At 39.7% G+C, this 24,028-nt stretch overlaps 1 protein-coding gene across 4 annotated transcripts in view; it reads left to right on the top strand.

The window, feature by feature from the left end:
- kif21a (kinesin family member 21A) overlaps window positions 1–24,028 on the top strand; it is a 56,119-nt gene that overhangs the window by 29,214 nt on the left and 2,877 nt on the right. Inside the window, exons 11-33 of one of the 4 annotated variants that reach the window (XM_031731852.2) lie at window positions 45–248; window positions 1,743–1,830; window positions 1,934–2,054; window positions 3,709–3,897; window positions 4,615–4,814; window positions 4,936–5,043; window positions 5,146–5,214; window positions 5,360–5,505; window positions 6,373–6,517; window positions 6,874–7,068; window positions 7,919–8,020; window positions 8,548–8,713; window positions 9,360–9,380; window positions 10,114–10,171; window positions 10,514–10,568; window positions 10,656–10,855; window positions 11,493–11,606; window positions 17,951–18,087; window positions 18,651–18,825; window positions 19,770–19,934; window positions 21,333–21,450; window positions 21,688–21,858; window positions 22,305–22,504. In XM_031731852.2, the coding sequence (XP_031587712.2) occupies window positions 45–248; window positions 1,743–1,830; window positions 1,934–2,054; window positions 3,709–3,897; window positions 4,615–4,814; window positions 4,936–5,043; window positions 5,146–5,214; window positions 5,360–5,505; window positions 6,373–6,517; window positions 6,874–7,068; window positions 7,919–8,020; window positions 8,548–8,713; window positions 9,360–9,380; window positions 10,114–10,171; window positions 10,514–10,568; window positions 10,656–10,855; window positions 11,493–11,606; window positions 17,951–18,087; window positions 18,651–18,825; window positions 19,770–19,934; window positions 21,333–21,450; window positions 21,688–21,858; window positions 22,305–22,504 (3,147 nt within the window). Of the gene's footprint in view, window positions 1–44; window positions 249–1,742; window positions 1,831–1,933; window positions 2,055–3,708; window positions 3,898–4,614; window positions 4,815–4,935; window positions 5,044–5,145; window positions 5,215–5,359; window positions 5,506–6,372; window positions 6,518–6,873; window positions 7,069–7,918; window positions 8,021–8,547; window positions 8,714–9,359; window positions 9,381–10,113; window positions 10,172–10,513; window positions 10,569–10,655; window positions 10,856–11,480; window positions 11,607–17,950; window positions 18,088–18,650; window positions 18,826–19,769; window positions 19,935–21,332; window positions 21,451–21,687; window positions 21,859–22,304; window positions 22,505–24,028 lie in introns of all 4 variants that reach the window. The other 3 variants (XM_031731853.2, XM_039615096.1, XM_039615097.1) reach the window with 3 other exon arrangements.

Raw genomic sequence — 24,028 nt, 5'->3', positions numbered from 1 at the left:
AGGGTCTGTATTACAATCTGTTGGTGTATTGATGCTGTCCTCAGGGCAAAACTCCTGGAGAGCGAGGCTGTCAGTGAGAATTTGAGGAAGAATCTGTCCCGTGCCTCCAACCGTCAGTCATTCTATGGAGGGTCCAGCTCCTTTTCCTCCACTCTTCTGGCCCCCGAGAAGGAGACTGCTGACATCATCGAACTCGCTAAGAAAGATCTGGAGAAACTGAAGAAACGAGAAAAGAAGAAGAAGAAAAGGTAACTGTGACAGTAAACAGAGCGGAGTTCTTGTTGTTTTTAAATGATTTTCAGGATTGGCTCTGTTGAATGTTTTATTACAGTTGTGCATATATTTGAGTGAGTTTCATACTGGAATGGCATTTTTATTTATCCTAAACCATTCATAATTTTCCAAAGGCATGATTGCTTTACCCAGAGGTCAGTTTGACTTGTTTCAAAGGTTCGTCTTTGTATATTGGAACAAGGATACTTAAAAGCCACAAATAACTTATTGAATAATTTATAAGCATTTGACTTCATTTATACACATAAACACATCAGCTTTATGTTTTCTGTTGTTAGTTCTCTGGTAGTGCTGTACTGTCGCTGCACTATAAATTTCAGTGCAAACACAGCAGACTGATCGCAGGCTCAGGTTTTATTTATTTATGTTTTTTTAACTCAGAGTTGCCCCGGGGGGCACTTTGGGGGGCTGAAAGGTGGATTAAAGGTGTGGTTTTCAGTGCAGAGCTTCCTCTGACCATTCTTCCCTCCATTCTTCCTTTGTTCATCTCTTGCTTCCTTCTCTCGTTTGACCCTTTGACCCTCCCTGAAGACTCCAGCTGCTGTTGGAGGAGAGAGAGAGGGAGGAAAGGGAGGAGGTGGTGGTGGTGGAAGAGGTTGAGGATGCCAGGTTTGTCAGAGCTTCCACCCTCCTGTTGCCATTCCCATGCTTCCCCATAATTCAGCACTTTATTTTAATTTTATTGTTTGTTTGGGCAGGTCTGAAGTGAAACATACTACTGTCAAAGCACATCACCTCCCTGAAACACCGTTTTGCCACTTAATAAGCTTTAATCTCCTATTTTCAAACAATCTAAGGCTGGATGACAAAATTCCCCTTTTCTTTTCAGTGTATTAATCTTTTATTTTCTTTTTGGTCACTTTATCCAGGTGGTTTTTGTGTGAAATGCTACCTTAGCATTGCTAACCCTCCGCGTTTGGATAATATATTTATCCAACAGATCTGCTTTATGGATTTAGTTAAAACATTTATTTTTCGTACTGCATTTTCCTTCCATGCTTCTTTACTTTGCCAGTTTTGTTCAGCCTGATGAGATGCCTCCCTTCTTTTGTTTAAAAATACTGTCTTTTGCACAATCAAGCTTATAAAATTGGAGCAATCCCAACTTATATTCTGTGGTCTTGCCTAAGTCTCACTGTGTAAGACTTGTTTATGTTTTCTCACAGAGAAGAGTGCCTGCAGAGATTGAGTCATTGGAAACTAAACCTTGCATTGTGGTGAAACCAGTCAAAACGCTTCTTTGCCAAAAAGACAGTGTAACCTCCCTGATGTTAAAGATGCCATGCACAGATATGTTACTTACTACTGCGTTTATCCAGAAAATGCAAGTTTCTTTATTGCCAGCAGATTAACGTGCAATTCACTTCCTGCAGAAAAAGCTTCCAAGTGCTCTTCTTACATTACAAATGGAAAACTGATTGGATTACAAAGTCTTTTAAATCTTTCAGCGTCAACAAAGAAGAAGTTCCTGACAATGAGCAAGAAAAGGGTACAGAGAAGGAAATGACAGAGAGGGCCAGTGAGGACACGGAAATGGTATGACGGACTCCATTATGTTTCGCCATTATTTATATAACCTCGTATATACAGTATACTGAATAGTGCTTTTAGATAAAAAGTTATTTGTTTTATGCTGTAGGAGGTCCAGGAGGGCAGTGACCATGAGGAGGGAGAAGGAGAGGAAGAGGAAGAAGAGGAGGAGGAAGAGATGGATGTAGAGGAGAGCTCTGATGACTCTGACTCAGAGTCAGATGAAAAAGGTATCCTGCATGAATCTTTCTTTCTTATGGATTTAATGAAACTGTCTTTAAAGTGTCACTTGTTAGCTGCGACCCTTTTTTCCCATTCAGATGGAGAGTTTGGGCCAGCTGGTTACATGAGATCTCATTTAAATTCAGTGTATTAGCAACTGAAAACAGACACGTTATGAATCCTGTTTAAATGTGTTTGAAGTGTGCTTTATACTTGTGACCCACACTCATAGGCCGGCCATCTAAATCATTAAACCTTTGAGAACCCGCTGTTCATGTGATAGTTTTCTTCTGAGTGACCTGAGAATTTCCTTTCAGTCTGTTCATTCTGATTCAGGTGCTTATTACCTCTACCAAGAAAGTGACGTTTTTGGTAGCATTTGCATGTGTCTATACACACAGTAGCTCAAGGATTTGAATGAATTTTGATCAAACTTTGTTGGGATAGAGTAGGGTCATGTTAACTATCCACTGAAACTTGCCTTACATCCACTGAGGTCTTTAAGGTCAGCTTAATGATTTATTGGTCAAAACTGACAAAAGCCTTACAAACTGTGTTTCTTACAGGCGTGATGTGTATAGTGAACATACAAAGATTTAAAATATCATGCCACATTTCACCTCTGACCTCTCTTTCAAGGTCAATCATTTATTTAAAAATCATAGTGATAATAATGCTACATAGAGCTGTCTAAAACTGTTTCGTACTGCCATTGTTTGTATTGACAACATAAAGGAATATTGGGAAGATTATTTGGGAATTTTAAATGTCGCGTTATAGTTTGTATCCAAATATCATATCACATTTGACCTCTGACCTCACTTTTACATTGCACATCTGCCTTTCTTTCAAGTTGAAGAAAGTATTTCTAAGACAATGAATCCATGTAAATGAAAAATCGTACTGAGAATTATATCAGGTTTATTAAAGTGAGCTTCAACAGGACAAATACATTTTAAAAAGGCTGTACTTTGTAGTGCAGTAAAAACAATTGCAAAATTTTTAATCTATGTTTAAAAGAACAAAGAAAACAAATTGAATATAAAGAAAATACAACGCTATTCCCTTAAAAGTAAATACTGTGTGGACAATGAGCTGCCTTGGTGGGGGTTTGTGCTCACAGTGCTTCTTGTAAGGAGCATTTTTGGTTTTTAGGCTTCCAAACAGATATGAATTGTAATATTAGACTGTATAAATTCAAGTACAGACTCCTGGTTATGTCCTGTTTTTCTGGGTTTTACCTGGCTCATTATAGAATATATTGACCTTGAAGAAGGGCAAAGAGCAAAACAAAAATGTCTGCTTACATAAATTAAGACCCAATTACTCAATTAACAAAACTGGTTTACAAAAACATAATTTGATGGCATTGCTTGTGATAGTCTTTAGGCTCTGCCTAAAACTTTTTTAGGTTTAGCATTTTGTGTTTTTAGGTGGGCAAAAACACCTTTTTTAAGATAAAATATGAAGTAGTACAAATTAATTTTCTTTAATTTCTTTTCAGTTTTCAAGTTGAACATGGGACTAAACAAATGAAACTTGACTATGTGTACTCCGAGATTATTTGAATGGATCCTCTAACAACAAAATACATGAACTACTTGAGATTTACGCCTGTAACTGTGGATGTCGATACTTAATCAGCTCATTGGTGTCTCACAGAGAATTACCAGGCAGATCTGGCCAACATCACCTGTGAGATTGCCATTAAACAGAAGCTGATTGACGAACTGGAGAACAGCCAGCGTCGTCTACACACACTGAAACAGCAGTACGAACAGAAGCTGATGATGCTGCAGTGCAAGATCCGAGACACCCAGCTGGAGAGGGACCGCGTCCTCCAAAACATGAGTAAGACGACGAGGGAAGTGGGAGGTCACATATCAGTCAGAGGGGAGAGCACTGCAGTGTGAGACATAATTTATTTACATGTGCGCTGACAGTTTGGATAAAATCATCCACCAGGAGGCACTTGTGGGTTTGGTTCATCATGTCTCTGCCTCTGATCAGCTTATTTCTCAAACAGAGAGTACATTTGGTATTTCTGCTTAAGCTTGGAAGAATTCATGTTATAGCCTACTTATTTGATCTGAGCCTTTGTTTTTCTTCAATAATGAAAAACCTGTTTATGAACGTGTGCTGGCAGACAGGGATAGTTAATACACCAAAGTTTGTCTGAGACGGATTTTAAAAGAATGGATTTTAAAGCCAGAATTATTAGTTTTGTTAAAACACACAACACACACACACACACACACACACACACACACACACACACACACACACACACACACAGCAGACTAGTTGACCAACTGTGTGTAAAACATGTTGTCTGCAAAGTGAAAGTGTGATTCTGTTCACAAACACTTTCTCCAGATAGGTTTTGATTTGTGTAAACCTATTTTGTACTTGTATTTATTTATTTTTATTTTTGGGTAGCCTACTGTTGAGATTTCAGTTAGTCCACCTGCAGATAGTCAGGCACACACAGCTGGGAGAGCTTGTCCCACAGCAGTGTTGGATTTAAAAAATGTTATAGTATTATTAGTTTTTTCTAAATATTTTCAGGTTCGGTAGAAACTGGTACAGAGGACAAGGCTCGCAAAATCAAGGCTGAATATGAGAAGAAGCTGAGCATCATGAACAAGGAGCTTCAAAAGCTCCAGTCAGCCCAGAAGGAGCATGCCCGCCTACTCAAGAACCAATCACAGTACGAGAAACAGCTGAAGAAGCTTCAGATGGATGTGGCAGAAATGAAGAGGACTAAGGTATGGACTAAGGAGATTTACCTGTACCAGATATGACACTCATGTAAACTGGAGATACGGGCTCTCTAGTTTACATGTGTGCTGTTACTAGGCCTAATATTGTTTAATATGATCTGTCCAGGTCCGTCTTATGAAGCAGATGAAGGAGCAACAGGAGAAGAACAGGATGAACGAGTCTCGCAGAAACCGAGAAATAGCTTCTTTGAAGAAGGACCAGCGCAAGCAGGAGGTTAGTAACAGTCTGTTTATAAACTTCTGCAGTTATATCACGGTCTGTGCCACGAGTTTCATTACTTTCTTTGATGATACTATATTCATGTTTCCTCCTCAGCATCAGCTAAAGTTGCTGGAGGCTCAGAAAAGACAGCAGGAGCTTATTCTGAGGAGGAAGACTGAGGAGGTGAGAGGCATCAAAAAATATTTCTGACAGAGGAAGCAGATTGAACTTTTTTAATTGTACTCGTGATACTGTAGACGCGAGCATATGTCCGGTATATGTTGTGTTTACACACTTTCTGGTGTGACAAGTAAGCTCTGTGTGTCAGGTGACAGCTCTGAGGAGGCAGGTCAGGCCTACCTCGGGTAAGGTGATCCGAAGGGTCAATCTTCCAGAACCAGTCCAGGACTCCTCACACAGACCCCCGTCTGGACGCATGTACTCCTCCAGCACCAGTGCTCCCAATGGCACTTGGTGAGTCTGTGTGCACGCAAATGTTTGCTTGGGTGTATAATTTTTTACTTTTTTAAAGAGGCCGGCTGGAAGGAAGGCTCTGAGACACTGCAGAAATTTTCAGGAAACGGTGAACACCCTACCTGCCTCATTTCATAAAGTGAAACCTAAATCTCTTCTGCAGTTATATGCATCTGTGATTAGTACCCCAGGAGATTTCTGCAGGGAAAGATCATCTAATCTAAACAAGACTTTAAGATTTAAACTTCAAAAATGTCACTGGATGGCACCACCGTGCTGCAATAAGATCTAAGCAAAACTGTGGCTGGCAGTTGAAATTCTTATTAACAGTATAGCTTTAGAGTTGAGTTCGAGGATAAAAGTATGGATAGACTGTTACAAGTATAAGCTGACTGCATGAAATGAAAGATAAACAGATGAATGTTATTAGGGTAAAACATACGGTTAGCAGTTGAAAAGTATTAACAGATGGATGGCTATTATGTAAAACTTTTAACTGTCAGAATAAGTAAACAAATCAACATGTTTGATAAACTCTTAAAATGTGTACTAATTAAATATCCTAAATGGCAACTAAATTTACTAGCATGTAAGATAAGTGGAGGAGTTGAAATAGTAAAATAATAGTTAGGATAAATAGTTGAAGCACTTCACTAATCCTAAATTATACTAAGGTAAAAGAAGTCCAAATCCACTTTAAAATGCACACAATGTGAACATTTGAGTTGTTGTCGATGGAGGGTTTCTTTAGTGGGCCTCTCATGTGATCATCACTTTCTACATTCTCCCTGGATTTGTACATTTAGGTGTTAAATAAGTGGCTGTATTAATCAAACAGCTTACTGATGAGTGATGCTGCATGTGCAGGTCTTCTTACAGGCGCACAGGAAGTGTTTACAGCACCAGAATGGCTCGTAACAAATGGCAGTCCCTGGAGCGGCGGATCTCTGATGTCATCATGCAGAGGATGACCATCTCTAATATGGAAACCGACATGAACCGCCTTCTCAAGGTAAAAACCTAAAGCAGGACAGTTATAGATTTTACATGTTAGCAGATCAGGAGAAAGACCAAAAAGATATCTTGCTAGATGCCTGGAAGGCATTAAATTGTTCTTTTATCTTCAGTAGTGAAATTTTGAAATATTCTAGGACTCTTGTGGCTGTTGTTAAGCTTAATGCAGCACAAACAGTTGTTTCATTTAATATTGCTCTGCTCCTTGTGTGTTTCCTTATCAATGAGCTTCAAAGAACATGTCATGGCTTTAGGTTGATTTCATCTTCAATCATCTTCTGTGACTTTTCCCATATTCAGAAATGACTCAGTGATTGAAAATCTATAAGAAGTTGTTTAATTTTTAACACACAGCAAAGGGAGGAGCTCACCAAGCGCAAGGAGAAGGTCCTCAGGAAGAGGGACCGGTTGCTCAGAGAGGGGCCAGAGGCAGAGAAGACTGTTCTTCCCATCAATGAGGAAGTGGAAGCATTGACAGCCAACATTGACTATATTAATGACAGTATTGCAGATTGTCAGGCCAACATCATGCAGATGGAGGAAACCAAGGTGAGAGAGCCTGCTGATTCTGGAAATAGGCAGCCAGATATTGAAAACGTCAGACGGGTTGTTTAGCTTGTTTTAACCCCCTTTTTTTCTGAACTGAGAAGTTTTCAGGCCTGCTTCCAGAATAAAATGACCAGGTGTGAATCAGCAGTTAGTGATGGTGATCTCTGCCTATACAGCTTAATAGGACTACCCTCGGAAAAACCTGGAACCTGTTCACATGGTCGTCAAATCTCATCTATGTTAGTCATATAGTGAGGTGTAAAAACTTGGGCAGAGGGGAGGTCGCCAGATACCATCTATATAAAAGAAATGGATAGACTGTGGAACGTGAATGACCTTAATTATGTCACAATCAGCTAAAATTCAGCGTTCTTAGCACTTGCTGACTGAAGAGTAAAGGATTTGAGAGAATATATCTTTGAATTAAAATAGTTACATTTTTCTTTTGTATTTCTTCTTTTTTAAGTTGTATAAATGGTGTTTTACTCTAACTCAGGAGAGCCCATACACACTTTTACTGTGAGGAAAACTATGGGAGAGTCAATACTGAAACTGTAACAGTAACTTTCCTCAATGTGTAAAGGGGCGGTGACGGAGTGTGTGTCACCGGCGGTTTTTATGTGCTAAGGAAGAGAACCTAGTTTAAGGACGGGACGCAGTCACAATAAACACAGTGTCTGAAGCACCATGGACTCCAGTTCCAAGAGAAAAAGTGGCACTCTTATTATTTTGCTAAAAATATGCATTGTAGCACATAATAAATGACATATGGGCATGTTAACAAGGTTGGAAATTTGATTTTCATTTCTGTTAACTATGGTCTTCAAATTTTACTTTTTCTTTCTCCCAGGAGGAAGGTGACACTGTGGACGTCTCTGCTGTGATTGGTTCCTGTACTCTGACAGAGGCTCGTTTTCTCCTTGATCACTTCATGTCAATGGCAATTAACAAGGTACCCTCCTTCAGAAAGAGAAATCACACCTGTTCAGTGAAAACATCACCATTTTCTCTCCTTATGAATAACATATAACAAACATGAATATACATAGATGTTATTTAGCTTACGTGTCTTTTATTTTGCAAAATAATAGAAACCTCTGTATGTAGAAAGAAATGCAGTTGTATAGTAACAGAAACTGTAGGACACCAGTTGACTGTAGGTGGGTTGTAAGTGACCAGGGGAGAAGATGTTTGTTGATCTTTTATTTAACCAAAATTCAACTTGGATCATTTTTTATTGTTAACAACTGATAAAAATTGCCACATCTGTATTGGGGCTAAATACTTGAGAGCCACTGCTGTACAGTAGTCATACAGCCCAAGTATCAGCAATATGACATGCAAGTGCATTTGCATATGTGCATGATATTAAGTTGTAGCATCTGTTCCATGCATTAACTCAGAAACTTCCAACTCTAACCAAAAAAATGAAATGAAGTGCAGATGAAATGGCCTGACACTGTGGTCTGACCTCTTCAGGGCCTGCAGGCAGCTCAGAGGGAGTCTCAGGTGAAGGTGATGGAGGGCAGATTGAAGCAGACTGAGATTACCAGCGCCACACAGAACCAGCTGCTCTTTCACATGCTGAAGGAGAAAGCAGAGTTTAACCCAGAGCTGGACGCGCTGCTGGGGAATGCTTTGCAAGGTAGAAAAAAATAATAAAAAGATACAATAAAATAAAAACGTATCCAGTTTGGACCAGGCCCCGCCCACCCACTGAAAGTGTCACTGATATCATGCTAGGTAAAGCTGAGATTAGAATTTAATTCTGGGATGTTGTAGATCTATTTCTCTCCCTGAGTGTATGTGTTTAAATTTAGCAGCATAAATGTTGCTTTCATACTCTTGTTAGAAATGATTTTGCTGTCAGGAGGTGCACTGGGTAACTGGTCAGTTGCATGATTGGGCCTTTTGAGGTGCTATTGCTTGTTGCCTTCTGCCGAATAGAAGCTGGCGTCCCTGTTGTATAACCGACAGTTAATTCCATGGTTACATTTTGGTGCTGTGTATACAAGTATATACACGATCACATTAGTATAATACGGTTTCTATTTACATGTTTGTTATTAAAGCTGATTTCTTCTTTTTATTTTGATATTGGATTTGCCAGCCTCTGTTCGGTAGGATGCTCTGACAGTTGGTGCATTTTATTTTATTTTTATATCTTTTTTTATTTATCTATTTATTTATTTATTTTTGAATTTCGGGGGATGGTTTTTGATTTGTGCATTGCCTTTTTCTGTTCCCCCATCTTTTCTTTTCCCTTCTTTTGTTTTCTTATGTGTTTACAGAGCTAGGTAACATCCCGCCTGGTAAGTGAAACCCTATTGGACTCTAATCGGTTATGAATGCATGGTTCCTTCCCTTTGCACTTTGAGAACTAACTGAACATAACATAAACAGGTGCATGAGGTGCAGTGCAACCAGGCTTCCCTCCATGTGTTGGCTGAAGCTTTCCCCTCTCCTTATCTGGATACACTCCTCCTACCCCCTGTCCTCCCCCTCCTCCTCCTTGCAGCTCACATGTGCTACAGCCTCCATGCTTTAGCACCTGCTAACCCCAGACTCTTCTACAGGAACCATATAACGTGGATATTTTGCTCTGTTAGACCTTGTAGGTCAGCTGACCCATCAGGACCAGCAGACTAATGATTTCTCGCACTCCTCCACCCTGTTATCTCATGTTGGTTCTTTTACATTCATCTCAGCTCCCTTACATGTCTCTTTAAAATCTTCCCAATATGACCTCTCTCTGACTTTGAACCTCATCTGTTTTTGAGCCATCTGGTATTAATGAGCTCGGCGAGGGCCAGGTTTATCAATTAAACAGCATGGCGCTGTGCTGACATCACCCCTCATCTGCTTCATCTGTTCATTTTTCTACATGTTATACAAAAGAAATCAAAATCGCAAAGGTTAAAATAAAGAAGTTAAATTATTTAAGTCTCTAGCAAGGTATACTTACTAAGAACCATTTTAGCTGACCAGTCATCTCAGTTTAATCACTCCATCTAATATTCTCTATTCACGGATCTCATCTGACAGAAAACGGGGACGATAGCAGCAGTGATGAATCGGCCCAGAGCCCCTCTGCAGAGGGAAAGTAAGTCTGTTATAGTTCTTATAAAGTACTATAACAATGTATTTGTAGATTTAAAATATTATCTTGTGGCATATTTTGTCACATTTATGTTAAGTTGCTTTGGTAGTTCATGAATTGTTATATTATTGCATTATATACATATATGATGTTTTATTGCTTCTTGTAATGAAATTGCATTTTGTCTTTTATGTTTATATTAATGTTTATAGTATTCTTATAATTAACTTGTTAATTATATGAAGTATTGTTTATTATACTGCAAAACAGTAAAGCAGAGAGGAGCAGTGTAGTCCAAGCACATTCTTTAATGATTGTTTGCATGATTGTCTGTATTTCCTCCAGCACTCTGGCTACAGATTTCATGAAACTTTGTGGAGAGACCAAAACAAGGAATAAGGTATTGTAGAGTTTATTGCACATGTTTGATGCCTTATCCTCAAACCAATTCTGTATTTTTAATTATTCACTTATCTGTGCTGTACAGGCTCGCAGGAGGACAACCACTCAGATGGAGTTGCTCTACGCTAACAGTGACTCTGCACCTGACGCACCTACTGTCGACTTTTCTAGTCCGATGTTGCCGTTAGCTGAAACACCAGATGCGGGCGGAGACATGGACTTGTCAGGCTCAGTCAGGGACTACGCAGCTCTCTCCCCTGGCTTTTCCTCTAAAATGGGCAGCATGTAAGTTCAGGCCCTGCACGCTTACTAACAGATTAATTCCTCCTTCTCTTTTTCCTGCATGTTGTTGCTGTGCTTCTTTGCTTTATTTGGTTATATATTGTTCACAAGCACCTTCACATTTTGCTATACTTTACAGCAATTGATGAATCTATTTGAGAAAAGCATGTAGAGACCAGCAAATATTTTGTATTGCTTGATTATTACTGTGCCCTGCAAAAGTCTCCCTTGCCATTCCTTATTCCAGGTCAGTTGCACACTAATAAAAGAAACACTAACCAGGCTGCATTAAATGTCTTGTGACAAGCAGTGCTTTAAAATGGAGCCAGTTGCTTTATGTAAGAATAACCCTTAGCTGATAATAATCCATCAGAAATGATACAGTTAGAATTATATTTGTGGATGTGCAGCACACACTGCACTCATTGTTAAACATGAGCTTGACGAAGAACCATCACTGTTTTGGAACTGTAACATCAGGTAACTGCATTTCTGTGTGTACTGCATGCTCATCTCGTCATTGTTGCCATTATTTTGTGTTGGTTTCATTTCCATTTGTTTTAAAAATCTTTTTTTTTTTATACTATCTGTGTTGTTTGTGGATAAATCGGTAAAACTGAACATTCAGTTCTGGCTCCAGAAATCTGCCAGGCGTGGAAAAGCGAGCTCCTGAGCCTTCCCCACTCTCGCGCAGGAAGACCTATGACAAGGCACAAGCAGCGGCTGAAAGGGCAAAGGTCAAGGACATTAAACAGTAAGAGCTTGATGCCATCATCGTGGCTACAAAGCTTAAAGACAAAACCACTTCACTTTGACCCTACTAATACTCCTCCTTCTGGTTTCCTGGTTTGGAAAAGCATGTGGTGTCACCTACATAATGCTCTGCATCTTGTTTGATGACCGTTCACATGCCAAGTTCTATGCTTCATTTGAAGTAATTTTTTCCCAGCCTAACTTAAATAACACGTATCTTCTCTGAGCTCTAATGTTGAAAGCTGGTGATTACTGTATTTTTGATAGTTTGGGATCCAATTCATTGTTTGCTTACTAGTTGATCCACTTGCTTCTGACGTCCTGTTCAGAGATCGCTCTCTTTACTTTTCTTTATCTCACCAGTAAGTTTTCCAGCGTAAGATTCAAATAGAAAGATTGAACAGTGAGTGACCGGTTATTATAAAAGTGGCTGTGCATCAACTGAAAAATACTGACAGCAGTCTTTGATTATATCTTAAAAATACTTCTTCATTGCCTGCAACTTCAAAAATATTAGTGCTGTGAAAGTGATCAAGATTTATTTGTAGTACAGACTTGAAGATTAAATCTAAGAGGTTTGTCAAAATAATGAAAAATAACATTGCATTAACTATTTAGGAGTCATAATTATTACATGTGAGCATTATCTCACTATCTGTAATTATACCCAAAAGTCTTGATTGCATTGGTTTTGAGGGTTACTGCTTAAAGGTAGTGTATAAAAGCTCATGACTAGATGTCAGTAGATTGCAGTCAACTGAATTCTATTCTTACCCTTCCCAATTTTAAGCACCTAATCCTAGATACAGTGGTCGGTTAAGGACAAACAATTCTGGCCGTCGAGTGTAGATTGCCAATCTGCCGTTTACCTCAGCGGTATGCTGGTTGTTCACATCCTTTTAATCTGGAGGAGGCTGTAAAACTTCTGAGTCTGATACGAGTTTATGAATCGGTGAAGCTCACTGATGTCTAATGACAATACTGAGGTTAGTTGTTGAGTTTTAGTGGATTTTGTTGCACTTAGCTGCTCTTAGCTGGTGTCACTGAAAATGTCTTTGCAGTTGCTGTAACGTTGTTGGACTCGGACACTTGGCAAATAAACTGCGAGGGAAAGTGCGATTTTTATTTTTTTATTTTATCTTTTTTAAAACATTTGAGTCCAACATTAGTTGGAATAATGTTAGCTTACAACCGGCAGTTGTTGTTTAGCCGGCTTGTAAGGTGTTTAGAGACGAGGGTGTTGTTTGTCTAATCTGCTGACAATAAGTAATTGTGACAATATCAAAAATAATTAAACATGTTTATGGACATTTTTGTTTATTAGAGCCCTGATATCATTTCAGGAGGTGAAGCTTTTGAGGTGAGGAGGATAAGGTGGAAATGAAGAAGAGAGATAAAAATATACATGTACAAATATTAAATGGTCATATATAGTTTGAAAGAGCTGTTTGTGATCTTTTACAAGTTTATGTATGTGTTTTTATGACATGCCAGCAACAAGCCGCCTTGTATGGGAAGCATCCTGGGTTGCTGCATTTAAATTGTTTGTGTTTTGACCATTAGGCTAGGACACCCAACAGGATAAACTCTCTAGGCTACAGCATGGCATTTACTCTGCCACCACCCTCAGGCTAAACATGACATTTTTGTTAAAACGAGTCGCCTCATTTTTCTCTTCTTTTTTTCATCCACCAATTTCTTTCTGGTGTGCAGTCTAGTCACCCACATGCTCAGCTATTGTTAGATTTAAGCAGTCATTAAAAGCTGTTTTGACACAAGATGAATCATTTTTCTTTAAATATATTCTAAGAATTACAGTGTTCAGGTTTTTCTCCCAAAGCTCTAATTTGACCTCATTAAAGACGGATTTGGGGGGGGGGGGGGGATTGTCGTGTATGCTGGGAAGATGGTAAAACCTGTTGAACTGGGGGATTTGGGACTACATATAAATAAGGTTTTCAGTGAAACAAGGGTAATAAATGCCTGAGGTCTGCCAGGCTTTTGTGTAAAAAGAGAATAAATTGTTGCTCTAAAACAGGAACTTTAGTGGCATGATGATTTGTTGACAGAATGATAGTTGCTTACACTGTCAACCAACTGGTAATCTTAAGAAACCAGACTGAGCAGCAAACATTTCAGTAATCCTTAATAGCTTCAGATGAGTGTGAACAAGTGACAACGCTTTACTGCCAAAACCATCCTGCCGGTGGCTTCGAAGACATAAATGCAGCATGTGCATCTGCTCTCTTCATGCAGTCCTGCCACACTCCTGCCAGCAGTGTTTTAACAGCTTAGTCCACAGTTTAATTATGCAGTAGCTTAATTGGAAGTGATTCTGCCTACCTTCAGAAACCTGAAGAGCTGCCTGCCATTTCCTGTCTCTCCCCTACTGCTTTTCTCAATAACCACTTAAGCTGTATGACAGTTTACCTAAGGCATACTGCAAATGTTGTGCAGGATCAGATGGGCTGTCTGAAATGTTATTTTGTCAAATGCTGGCCAAATGCTTACTCTGTCCCAAGTAACTGCAATGATGTTTGGGTTAATACATGTGGATTTTGTACATAAACATAATAAAAGACAATGTTAGACATTCAGAGTTTATAAAAGCATATTGTACCATTGTAAAGTGGAGCCTATATGTGTGCAGAAACATTTAAGACCATATTGTTTTTGATTCTTTGGCTAAAAGACTGCAGAAAAGATATAGGTAGCCACTGTGACATCTACAGGGAGTGCAGAATTATTAGGCAAGTTGTATTTTTGAGGAATAATTTTATTATTGAACAACAACCATGTTCTCAATGAACCCAAAAAACTCATTAATATCAAAGCTGAATGTTTTTGGAAGTAGTTTTAGTTTGTTTTTAGTTTTAGCTATTTTAGGGGATATCTGTGTGTGCAGGTGACTATTACTGTGCATAATTATTAGGCAACTTAACAAAACAAATATATACCCATTTCAATTATTTATTTTACCAGTGAAACCAATATAACATCTCCACATTCACAAATATACATTTCTGACATTCAAAACAAAACAAAAACAAAGCAGCGACCAATATAGCCACCTTTCTTTGCAAGGACACTCAAAAGCCTGCCATCCATGGATTCTGTCAGTGTTTTGATCTGTTCACCATCAACATTGCGTGCAGCAGCAACCACAGCCTCCCAGACACTGTTCAGAGAGGTGTACTGTTTTCCTCCTTGTAAATCTCACATTTGATGATGGACCACAGGTTCTCAGTGGGGTTCAGATCAGGTGAACAAGGAGGCCATGTCATTAGTTTTTCTTCTTTTATACCCTTTCTTGCCAGCCACGCTGTGGAGTACTTGGACGCGTGTGATGGAGCATTGTCCTGCATGAAAATCATGTTTTTCTTGAAGGATGCAGACTTCTTCCTGTACCACTGCTTGAAGAAGGTGTCTTCCAGAAACTGGCAGTAGGACTGGGAGTTGAGCTTGACTCCATCCTCAACCCGAAAAGGCCCCACAAGCTCATCTTTGATGATACCAGCCCAAACCAGTACTCCACCTCCACCTTGCTGGCGCCTGAGTCGGACTGGAGCTCTCTGCCCTTTACCAATCCAGCCACGGGCCCATCCATCTGGCCCATCAAGACTCACTCTCATTTCATCAGACCATAAAACCTTAGAAAAATCAGTCTTGAGATATTTCTTGGCCCAGTCTTGACGTTTCAGCTTGTGTGTCTTGTTCAGTGGTGGTCGTCTTTCAGCCTTTCTTACCTTGGCCATGTCTCTGAGTATTGCACACCTTGTGCTTTTGGGCACTCCAGTGATGTTGCAGCTCTGAAATATGGCCAAACTGGTGGCAAGTGGCATCTTGGCAGCTGCACGCTTGACTTTTCTCAGTTCATGGGCAGTTATTTTGCGCCTTGGTTTTCCCACACGCTTCTTGCGACCCTGTTGACTATTTTGAATGAAACGCTTGATTGTTCGATGATCACGCTTCAGAAGCTTTGCAATTTTAAGACTGCTGCATCCCTCTGCAAGATATCTCACGATTTTTGACTTTTCTGAGCCTGTCAAGTCCTTCTTTTGACCCATTTTGCCAAAGGAAAGGAAGTTGCCTAATAATTATGCACACCTGATATAGGGTGTTGATGTCATTAGACCACACTCCTTCTCATTACAGAGATGCACATCACCTAATATGCTTAATTGGTAGTAGGCTTTCGAGCCTATACAGCTTGGAGTAAGACAACATGCATGAAGAGGATGATGTGGACAAAATACTCATTTGCCTAATAATTCTGCACTCCCTGTATTTAGTTTCAGATTTTGTATTTTAAAAGCTTAAACTTAGCCTTTTAGTCCAGCAATGTTTGTAGCCCAGAGACATTGACATCTATCAATTAGTGCGAATGCTTAAAATACATGGTATAAAACATGGTCATGGCTTCTGTGGTGGAAAAAAGAAGCCAGTGTGAAAATACCTTAAATCTGTACGCTGAAAGGGAAAATGGCTTTGATTTGACCTCTGTAAACACTGTCCTGTTGAGTTTATAGGCTCAGTCACTAATTTAGTGTCATATCGAATTAAAGTCTGTTTCCAAAGAGAGGTTTATCTGTGGTATTAAAACCACATGCTCATTGGACAGCTTGTCACTCACAAGTCATTAGCAAGTTTTAGAGTCAGAACTGCACCATCTCATCACATCAAGCTTTTTTTCAACCAGATGGCTGTGATGGAAACACGCAGGTTGAGGGTTCAAAGCAGGACTCAAAATGCACAAGCTTCTCAGACCATATCGATACCAAACAGAAAATGTTTGTCATCTGATTCCTCTGAGAGATCCACTTCAGTGACTTCAGTTAGCTGAGATGAGGCAGAGAAGAGGCCTTTCAGCCACAGTTGTCACACCTATTAATCAAAGTTGCAGCTCCTCTAACAAACTAATAAAGCACTTACAAATTCTAAAAAGCACTCCTACTTCTCCATCCACAATCCATAAGTGTACATGTAAGTCATGCTATATTAGCTGCTACACTCTGCTTAATGGAAAGTACATTCTCAGTGTGTGTGCAACTTCATTATATATGTGCAGGCATAATTTATCAGTTTGGAGGTAAAAACTTAGGAAAATTATTACTGGAATTATACAGATTTTACCAATCGCTTTATGGAAGGCAGAAGTAATTGATGGGTATGGAAAATGTATATGCTCAATATATTACACTAAAATGTATTCCTCCCATGTGTTATGTTTTTGTCGAGGCTGCACTGCAGCTAACAACTCAGGAACTCAGGAATAGGAAGCAGTTAGTTTTATAATCAGTAGCTAATCAGCCCCCAGGAATATCAGAATATCATCCCCTCAGGGATGCCTCCACCTGTCCTCCAGCTTCCTCCTACTGTAGCTTCACTCAACTCTCTGATCCAAACAAGTATGAGTACTTTATTTATTTATTTATTTATTTATTTATTTATTTATTTATTTATTTATTTATTTATTTTTGGGCTGTTGTTGATTTGCCATACCTATCCATCCATCTGTTTTCTTCCCCTTAGCCAGTTCATGGTGGGTGAGTCGGGCTGGAGCTTATTCCTGGAGCACGCCAGTCTGTTGCAGGCTGCAGGGCCGTTCTTTGGTTTTGTTCTCTCTGGGGTTTCCTCCCCCACTGCTTTGGCAACTTTGTGCAAGAGTTACCCAGAAAAAAAACAAACATGTTAAAACATGATTAAAATCAATGAATGGATGTCTTCTCTAAGATCATGAGATAATTGCAACAAAGCCAAACAGCGTCACTGTGTTTAGTGCATTGTTGGTATTGAACCTTAACCCTCTGCAGTCCTCTCCTGCCATGTTTTTTTTTTCTCACATCTGTGAAGTTCTTCATGCTTCAGGCCTGAAGAACAAAAACCTACTAATGATAAGTGTCACTTTTTGGATAGCTCATGCTGCAGATTCGCTGATTATGAAATTTTACAATTACACTATCACAGCCAGCCAATTAGTGATCAACCAGGCTTCCTGAGATGCTGCAGAATTCTCAGTCCCTGATGAGAAGGCTCCACGGGTTTCCAGTGATCACCTGTCTTTGGCTCTTTGGGTGTTTCAATCAATTATAGGCTGCAAAAGGAATCATCTCGATTATTTATAGGTTCTTGGCTTGTCTCTCCTTTCTTTCAACACAAGGGTGACTCTGTTCACAGCTGTCTCATCATTTTTCTCTTATTTTCCATCTCTTTCTATTTTTGGTTTGCATCACTGAGAGAGTTGCATGAGTCTGTTGTGTGAATTTGTTGGGGTTTTTTTCTTCTTTTTTTTACTTTGCCATGTGTGATGCTGCCCTTTATGATGGTGGTTTGTTTGTTTTCCAGGGGCGTCATTAACCCGGTCCCACCCACCAAGAGCAGCCGGTCGTCGACATTACAGTGTGTTCACGTGGCGGAGGGACACAGTAAAGCTGTTTTATGTGTTGACTGCACTGACGACCTGCTGTTCACAGGATCCAAAGGTTAATGCCCACAATCCTCCCTCCTTCCTTCCTTCTTTCACCTCCTGACTCTAATCTTACACCTCTAATCAGTATTCTTCAAATGCCTTCTTGTTACAGCTATGGTAATTTATTACACTTGGACATGGTGTTGTGCTGTTATATAACAGTATAACACCACATATAAAAGCCAATAAGGATTAATTAGGATTGTCATATGGTGGATAAGTGAGGTGATGGAACATAAATGACATTGTCCAAGCCACAACATTGTTATTGTGATGGAGCTTTTAAGCATAACAAATGCATTTAAATGTGCAGGAAATCAGCTAGAGTGCCAATTAATCCCAGCAGGATTAATTGTGCATTCCAAGTACAAGAAGGTGCTGTCCAGCTCTGTGTTTAGTTTTGCTGTCAGTTAAAATGGATTTTGTTTTGTATCCCTTGCGCCATGATGAATTTTATCCCATCAGTTTTGTTGTTGCGCTCTTCAGTTTTGACATCTCGTTCTCAGAAATGTTCTCGGTATTTTAATATTGTCATAAATCACGGTGAGAATGACAAGATGGTGTTTTAATTTGCAGACCGGACCTGTAAGGTGTGGAATCTGGTGACGGGTCAGGAGATAATGTCTCTAGCAGGTCACCCCAACAATGTGGTGTCAGTCCGTTATAGCTCTAGTTTGGTCTTTACTGTCTCTACCTCCTACATCAAAGTCTGGGACATTCGGGACTCGGCCAAATGCATCCGCACACTAACGTGAGTAAGACTATTTATTATGGACTGCTGAACATTATGTTCACTTCCCTGGCACACACTTTCTGTATAGTTTCTATATAGCAAACTTACAACCCCGTCAGTTGGTATAGTTAAGCTTTATGTACTTAATATGGATAAAATAATAAACACTTTAGTTTTCACACTTCTTTTTTCTTGTTTCTCAAATATTTTTCTTTCCAAATCAGTGAAAATATTAAGTTATACAGTCTATGGATTTGTTATTGTTTTAGCAGTATTTCTTTAGCTTTAAAGAAAATAAACATCAATTTGAGTTAAAATTAAAATTACCCCTTTAAAGCAGGGGTGTCCAACTCCAGGCCTCAAGTGCCGGTGTCCTGCAGGATTTAGATCTCACCCTGGGCCAGCACACCTGAATCAAATGATTAATAATAATAATACTACTAATAATGGATTGCATTTATATAGCGCTTTTCAAGACCCTCAAAGCGCTTTACAATTCCACTATTCATTCACTCTCACATTCACACACACTGGTGGAGGCAAGCTACAGTTGTAGCCACAGCTGCCCTGGGGCAGACTGACAGAAGCGAGGCTGCCATATCGCGCCATCGGCCCCTCTGGCCAACACCAGTAGGCGGTAGGTGAAGTGTCTTGCCCAAGGACACAACGACCGAGACTGTCCGAGCCGGGGCTCAAACCAGCAACCTTCCGATTACAAGACAAACTGCCAACTCTTGAGCCACGATTAGTTCATTACCAGGCCTCCGGAGAACTTCAATACATCTTGAGGTGGTAATTGCCATTTAAATCAGCTGAGTTGGATCAAGGACACATCTAAAACCTGCAGGACACCGGCCCTTGAGGCCTGGAGTTGGACACTCCTGTTTTAAAGTTACACCTCCTGTAATGCTAATTATGCCTAATTACTTGTTGCGTAATTGTACATATTCATATATCTTCAGGTCTTCTGGTCAAGTTAATGTTGGGGATGCCTGTGCGTCCAACACCAGCCGGACAGTCACCATCCCTGCAGGAGAGAACCAGATCAACCAGATTGCGCTCAACCCCAACGGCACAGTCCTGTACGCTGCTGCTGGAAACTCTGTCAGGGTCTGGGACCTGAGAAGGTAAGCAGAGATACTCAAAATGAATGCAAAAGTAATTTCCAGACAGTGGGATAGCTGGGTGGCAGTCAGTCTGATTTAACAATCTGAGTGATTTTTCTTAAGTGAAATATCGTACTTTTTGGGTGGATTGTTTGGAGTTTGGTACAGATTATTGTGACACTTTGTTTTTAGTTTCCTCTGCCAACACGGTTGTTTTTGGTAACCTTATTGTGCGTGTCATTCTGTCTGTAAATATAACGTCACTCAAAAGCTTGAAAAGTTTTAAATGAATACTGATAAAAGTTAAAACCCCACTCTACACCCCTACAACCTCTGTTAAAATATGTCTTACATCCACCAACGTCTTCAAGGTTGACTTAATGAATTATTATAAACTATGTGCATTACAGTAACAAGTTAAACGTATAACAAAAAAACATTTCAGTAGATGCAGAAAGTTCCTCAGTATGTGGTTTATTTTGTTAAAAAAAACAAAAAACCTTTGATCAAAAATGGGCAATGCCTTAATTTGTTTTCATATTTTAACTAGCCAAGACTAAAAAAATGTTTGGATGTATCTGGTCTTGATTTCAAAATGCAAAACAACATGGTGGAAGTGGGTCAACAGACCATTTTTCAGATAAATAGTCTTTAAAGTATTTCCTTAAAAAGGTAACATTTAACAGCAGTTTGTATGCATGTAAAAAATTTTAGGCAAACTGAAGATTGTTGAGGAGAAAAGGTTTTGAGAGGGAGATGTGACCCAGCTGAGCATTTGAAGAAGTCTAGAGGTTTAAACGGAGGACGTCAAATTTACGTCTGGGATTTACTTTTTATAGGCGTAGATGAAAGTTTGATCAAAACCCTTTTCTTTATTTTTTTTTCTAAAGCTTGTGTTGTATGGAAGTATTGATAAACACATGCACATCAATAATACTGTCAGTGTGTTTATGATTTCCCCTGATATTTTCAGATGCATGACATACACACTTCATTAGATAATACAAAGTCCAATTTCATGTGTTGCCTTGGAACTTAATTCAGTATGAAAACCTGACAAGCATCCATTCCAAAGCTGTCACGCCTTTCTGACAGCCGCCTGGTATTAGCTGTGATGAATTGCCTCTTTGTTCATCTTAGGAACGTAACAGTCAGTAAGTGGTACTTTGGATGATTAAACTAACTGTGAATCAATATTCTGTGTAAGAACGGTCCCATTTTCTCTGAGACAGAACTCAGCAAACCTCATTTTTACATATTTTCATGAGTGATATATTAAGTATATCATTACTTTATTAATATCTTCTCTTTGTACTTTGATTTGATACATGTATTTAAGGTTTATTTTGGCACTTCCCCTGTGGTTTTGGCTTGACAGTTTAACAAAATACTCATTAACATTTCTTTTTCCTGCATTAGGTTTGCCTCTACTGGAAAGCTTACTGGTCACCTTGGTCCAGTTATGTGCTTGACTGTGGATCAGTCTGGAAACAACCAAGACCTGGTTATCACTGGCTCCAAGGACCATTACATTAAGGTGTGTTTCAGGCTTTCAAACTCCTGCTCTTCACATCTCTGATGTTCTCTTCTTTCTTGAGGCAGATAATAAAGTGAGATTCTTTGTGCAGCCAAGTCATCCAGTAATGCAATATAAGGACAGCTTAGGTTAGACATGCTACATAACCCATGTTTAACTGATTCTCTTTGATTATAATAAACCTTACGTTCAGATGCATATCACCCCTTTTAACATGTATTGTTTTTGCTGTTGCAGCTGTTTGACGTGACTGAAGGCTCTCTGGGAAGCATCAGCCCTACACACAACTTTGAACCACCACATTATGACGGTATCGAGTCTCTGGTAATCCAAGGGGACATTTTCTTCAGCGGCTCCCGAGACAATGGCATCAAAAAGTGGGACCTAAACCGTAAAGACCTACTGCAGGTACTGGATGATAAATGCAAAAAGAAATATGGATAGGAGACATTCAGCTGTTTGATCCATTTAATGTGATATAGTTTTGTTTTTTGTTTTTTTCCATTTTGATTTCATAACTATCAGAAGTAGCCTAAAATATTTTTATTTCCTTTTTTTTTTTTTTTTTTTATAACCATTGTCTTTCGAGAGATTTCCTCCTGGAAAACCTGCTGTAAAACAATGTGCAGAAAACTCTTGCTGTCACATTCTGTCACATAATGGCCAATAGTAAAGGAAAAGTACAGTTTTTCACGTGACTTTACATTAAGAAAAAGAAGTCTTTCCACATGATACCCTCAAGTTACTGTAGCACTCGCATCATTATGATCATAATCTTTCAGTAAGTTACAAAAACATCAACCATTCATGACATTCTCACTATTAACCATACTGTTATGCATCTTTGTGCTCAGCAAGTCCCAAATGCTCACCGTGACTGGGTTTGTGCACTTGGTGTCGTCCCTGGATCACCAGCCCTGCTGAGTGGATGCAGAGGCGGGGTGCTCAAGCTGTGGCACACAGACACTCTAGGGACACTGGGAGAGCTCAAGGGTCACGAGAGCCCCATCAACAGCATCTCTGCCAACAGCAGCCACCTGTTCACCGCCTCCGAGTGAGTTTTCCACACACACTGACACACATGCTTAGGCTTTCTGTTTGTCTCCAGAGAGGGAGACAAACAACTGTTTGTTTGTGTCTCTCTGGATATGAGGAAAACAACTTCACCTGAGGCTCATATACACATGGGTGACAAATTAAAGTAAAAATATGAGCATTGACCCTATGGTGACTGGGTTCCATTAGGTCCGTTACACTGCGAGCGACATTCTGCCGGCATAGTTTAGATCCACTTGTCCTTATAAAGCAGGGTTTCCCAGAGTTTTGATGACTGAGTGACAGTTTAGGGAGTCAGCAGGATTTACAAGAATCCAAGAAAAAAAATGAATAGAGAGAATAGAATAGAATGCCTTTATTGTCATTTTCTTTGCAAACTCCTTTGACCTTTATTGTCACTATACAGTTGTACAATGAGATACAGAGCATCTCCTACTCAGTGCAAACATGCATGAATTCCCAAACCAGACAAAGTCTGGCTCTCAATGGATGAGTAGTAGAAGGTCAGCAGGTTGAAGTTCAGCTTGTACTTCCTGAGGACCCTCAGGAAGTGCAGCTGCTGTTGGGCCTTCTTGACGACCGCTGAGATGTTGTCTGTCCAGGAGATGTCAGCAGAGATGAGGACACCAAGGAACCGGAAGGTGTGGACCCTCTCCACACGCTTCCCGTTGATGTAAAGGGGGGGCTAAGTCAGTGCTGTGCCTCCTGAAGTTGATATTGACCTCTTTGGTTTTCTTAGTGTTCAGTGCCAGGTTGTTTTCTGAACACCATGCTGCCAACTTCAGGACTTCCTCTCTGTAGGCTGCCTCGTCTCCCTTTGAGATGAGTCCGACTACCGTGGTGTCATCAGCAAACTTGATGATGAGATTGTTGTTGTGGGTTGAACTGCTGTCATAGGTGTATAGAGAATACAAATGTCACGTACCCTTATTGTTTTGAGATCGAGAAATAATAACCTGCTGGTAGGGACATGAGGCTTTATGTTGGTGATAACCCTTATTTTGCTCTTTTTTTTTTTTTTCTTTACCATCAGTGAATTGGCTGTTAAATTTCTTCTTCTTGGCTGTATTGGTTCATGTTAGGTTTGGTCTGGTCTGCTAAGATTCCAAGAACAGAAGTCAAACTGGAGAGAAATGCTTCCTTGGTCTTTGTTCTGCTAAATCATAGTATGACAAAACTGTAGTGCAATCTTTAGTTATCACTTGTGAGCCACACAAATGTTACAAACACCTCCAGCTCCTGTTCCACGCTGTGAGAGAGATGGCTTTAGGAAAGGGTTGCTGCTAATTCACACACATTTTCTCTTCTGGGCGATCTCTTTTGTCGTCTGATGAAACATTTCTTTCTGATCGGAGTGTTCTTTTCCTAGATGACAGATTTCCATCCAACCAGTAGAGTTTCAGTGAGCCTTTCTAGTAGCTCATAATGGATCAAGAGTTCACTGAAACACCTTATATTGGCTTTCCAATTTAATTTGGCACCCCTCTACATGTATTTATGTATGTAATCAGCAAATTACATA

Source organism: Oreochromis aureus, linkage group 7 (assembly GCF_013358895.1).
Source record: "Oreochromis aureus strain Israel breed Guangdong linkage group 7, ZZ_aureus, whole genome shotgun sequence".
Classification (NCBI taxonomy): Eukaryota; Metazoa; Chordata; class Actinopteri; order Cichliformes; family Cichlidae; genus Oreochromis; species Oreochromis aureus.
This window is presented reverse-complemented; position numbering and strand designations above follow the sequence as displayed.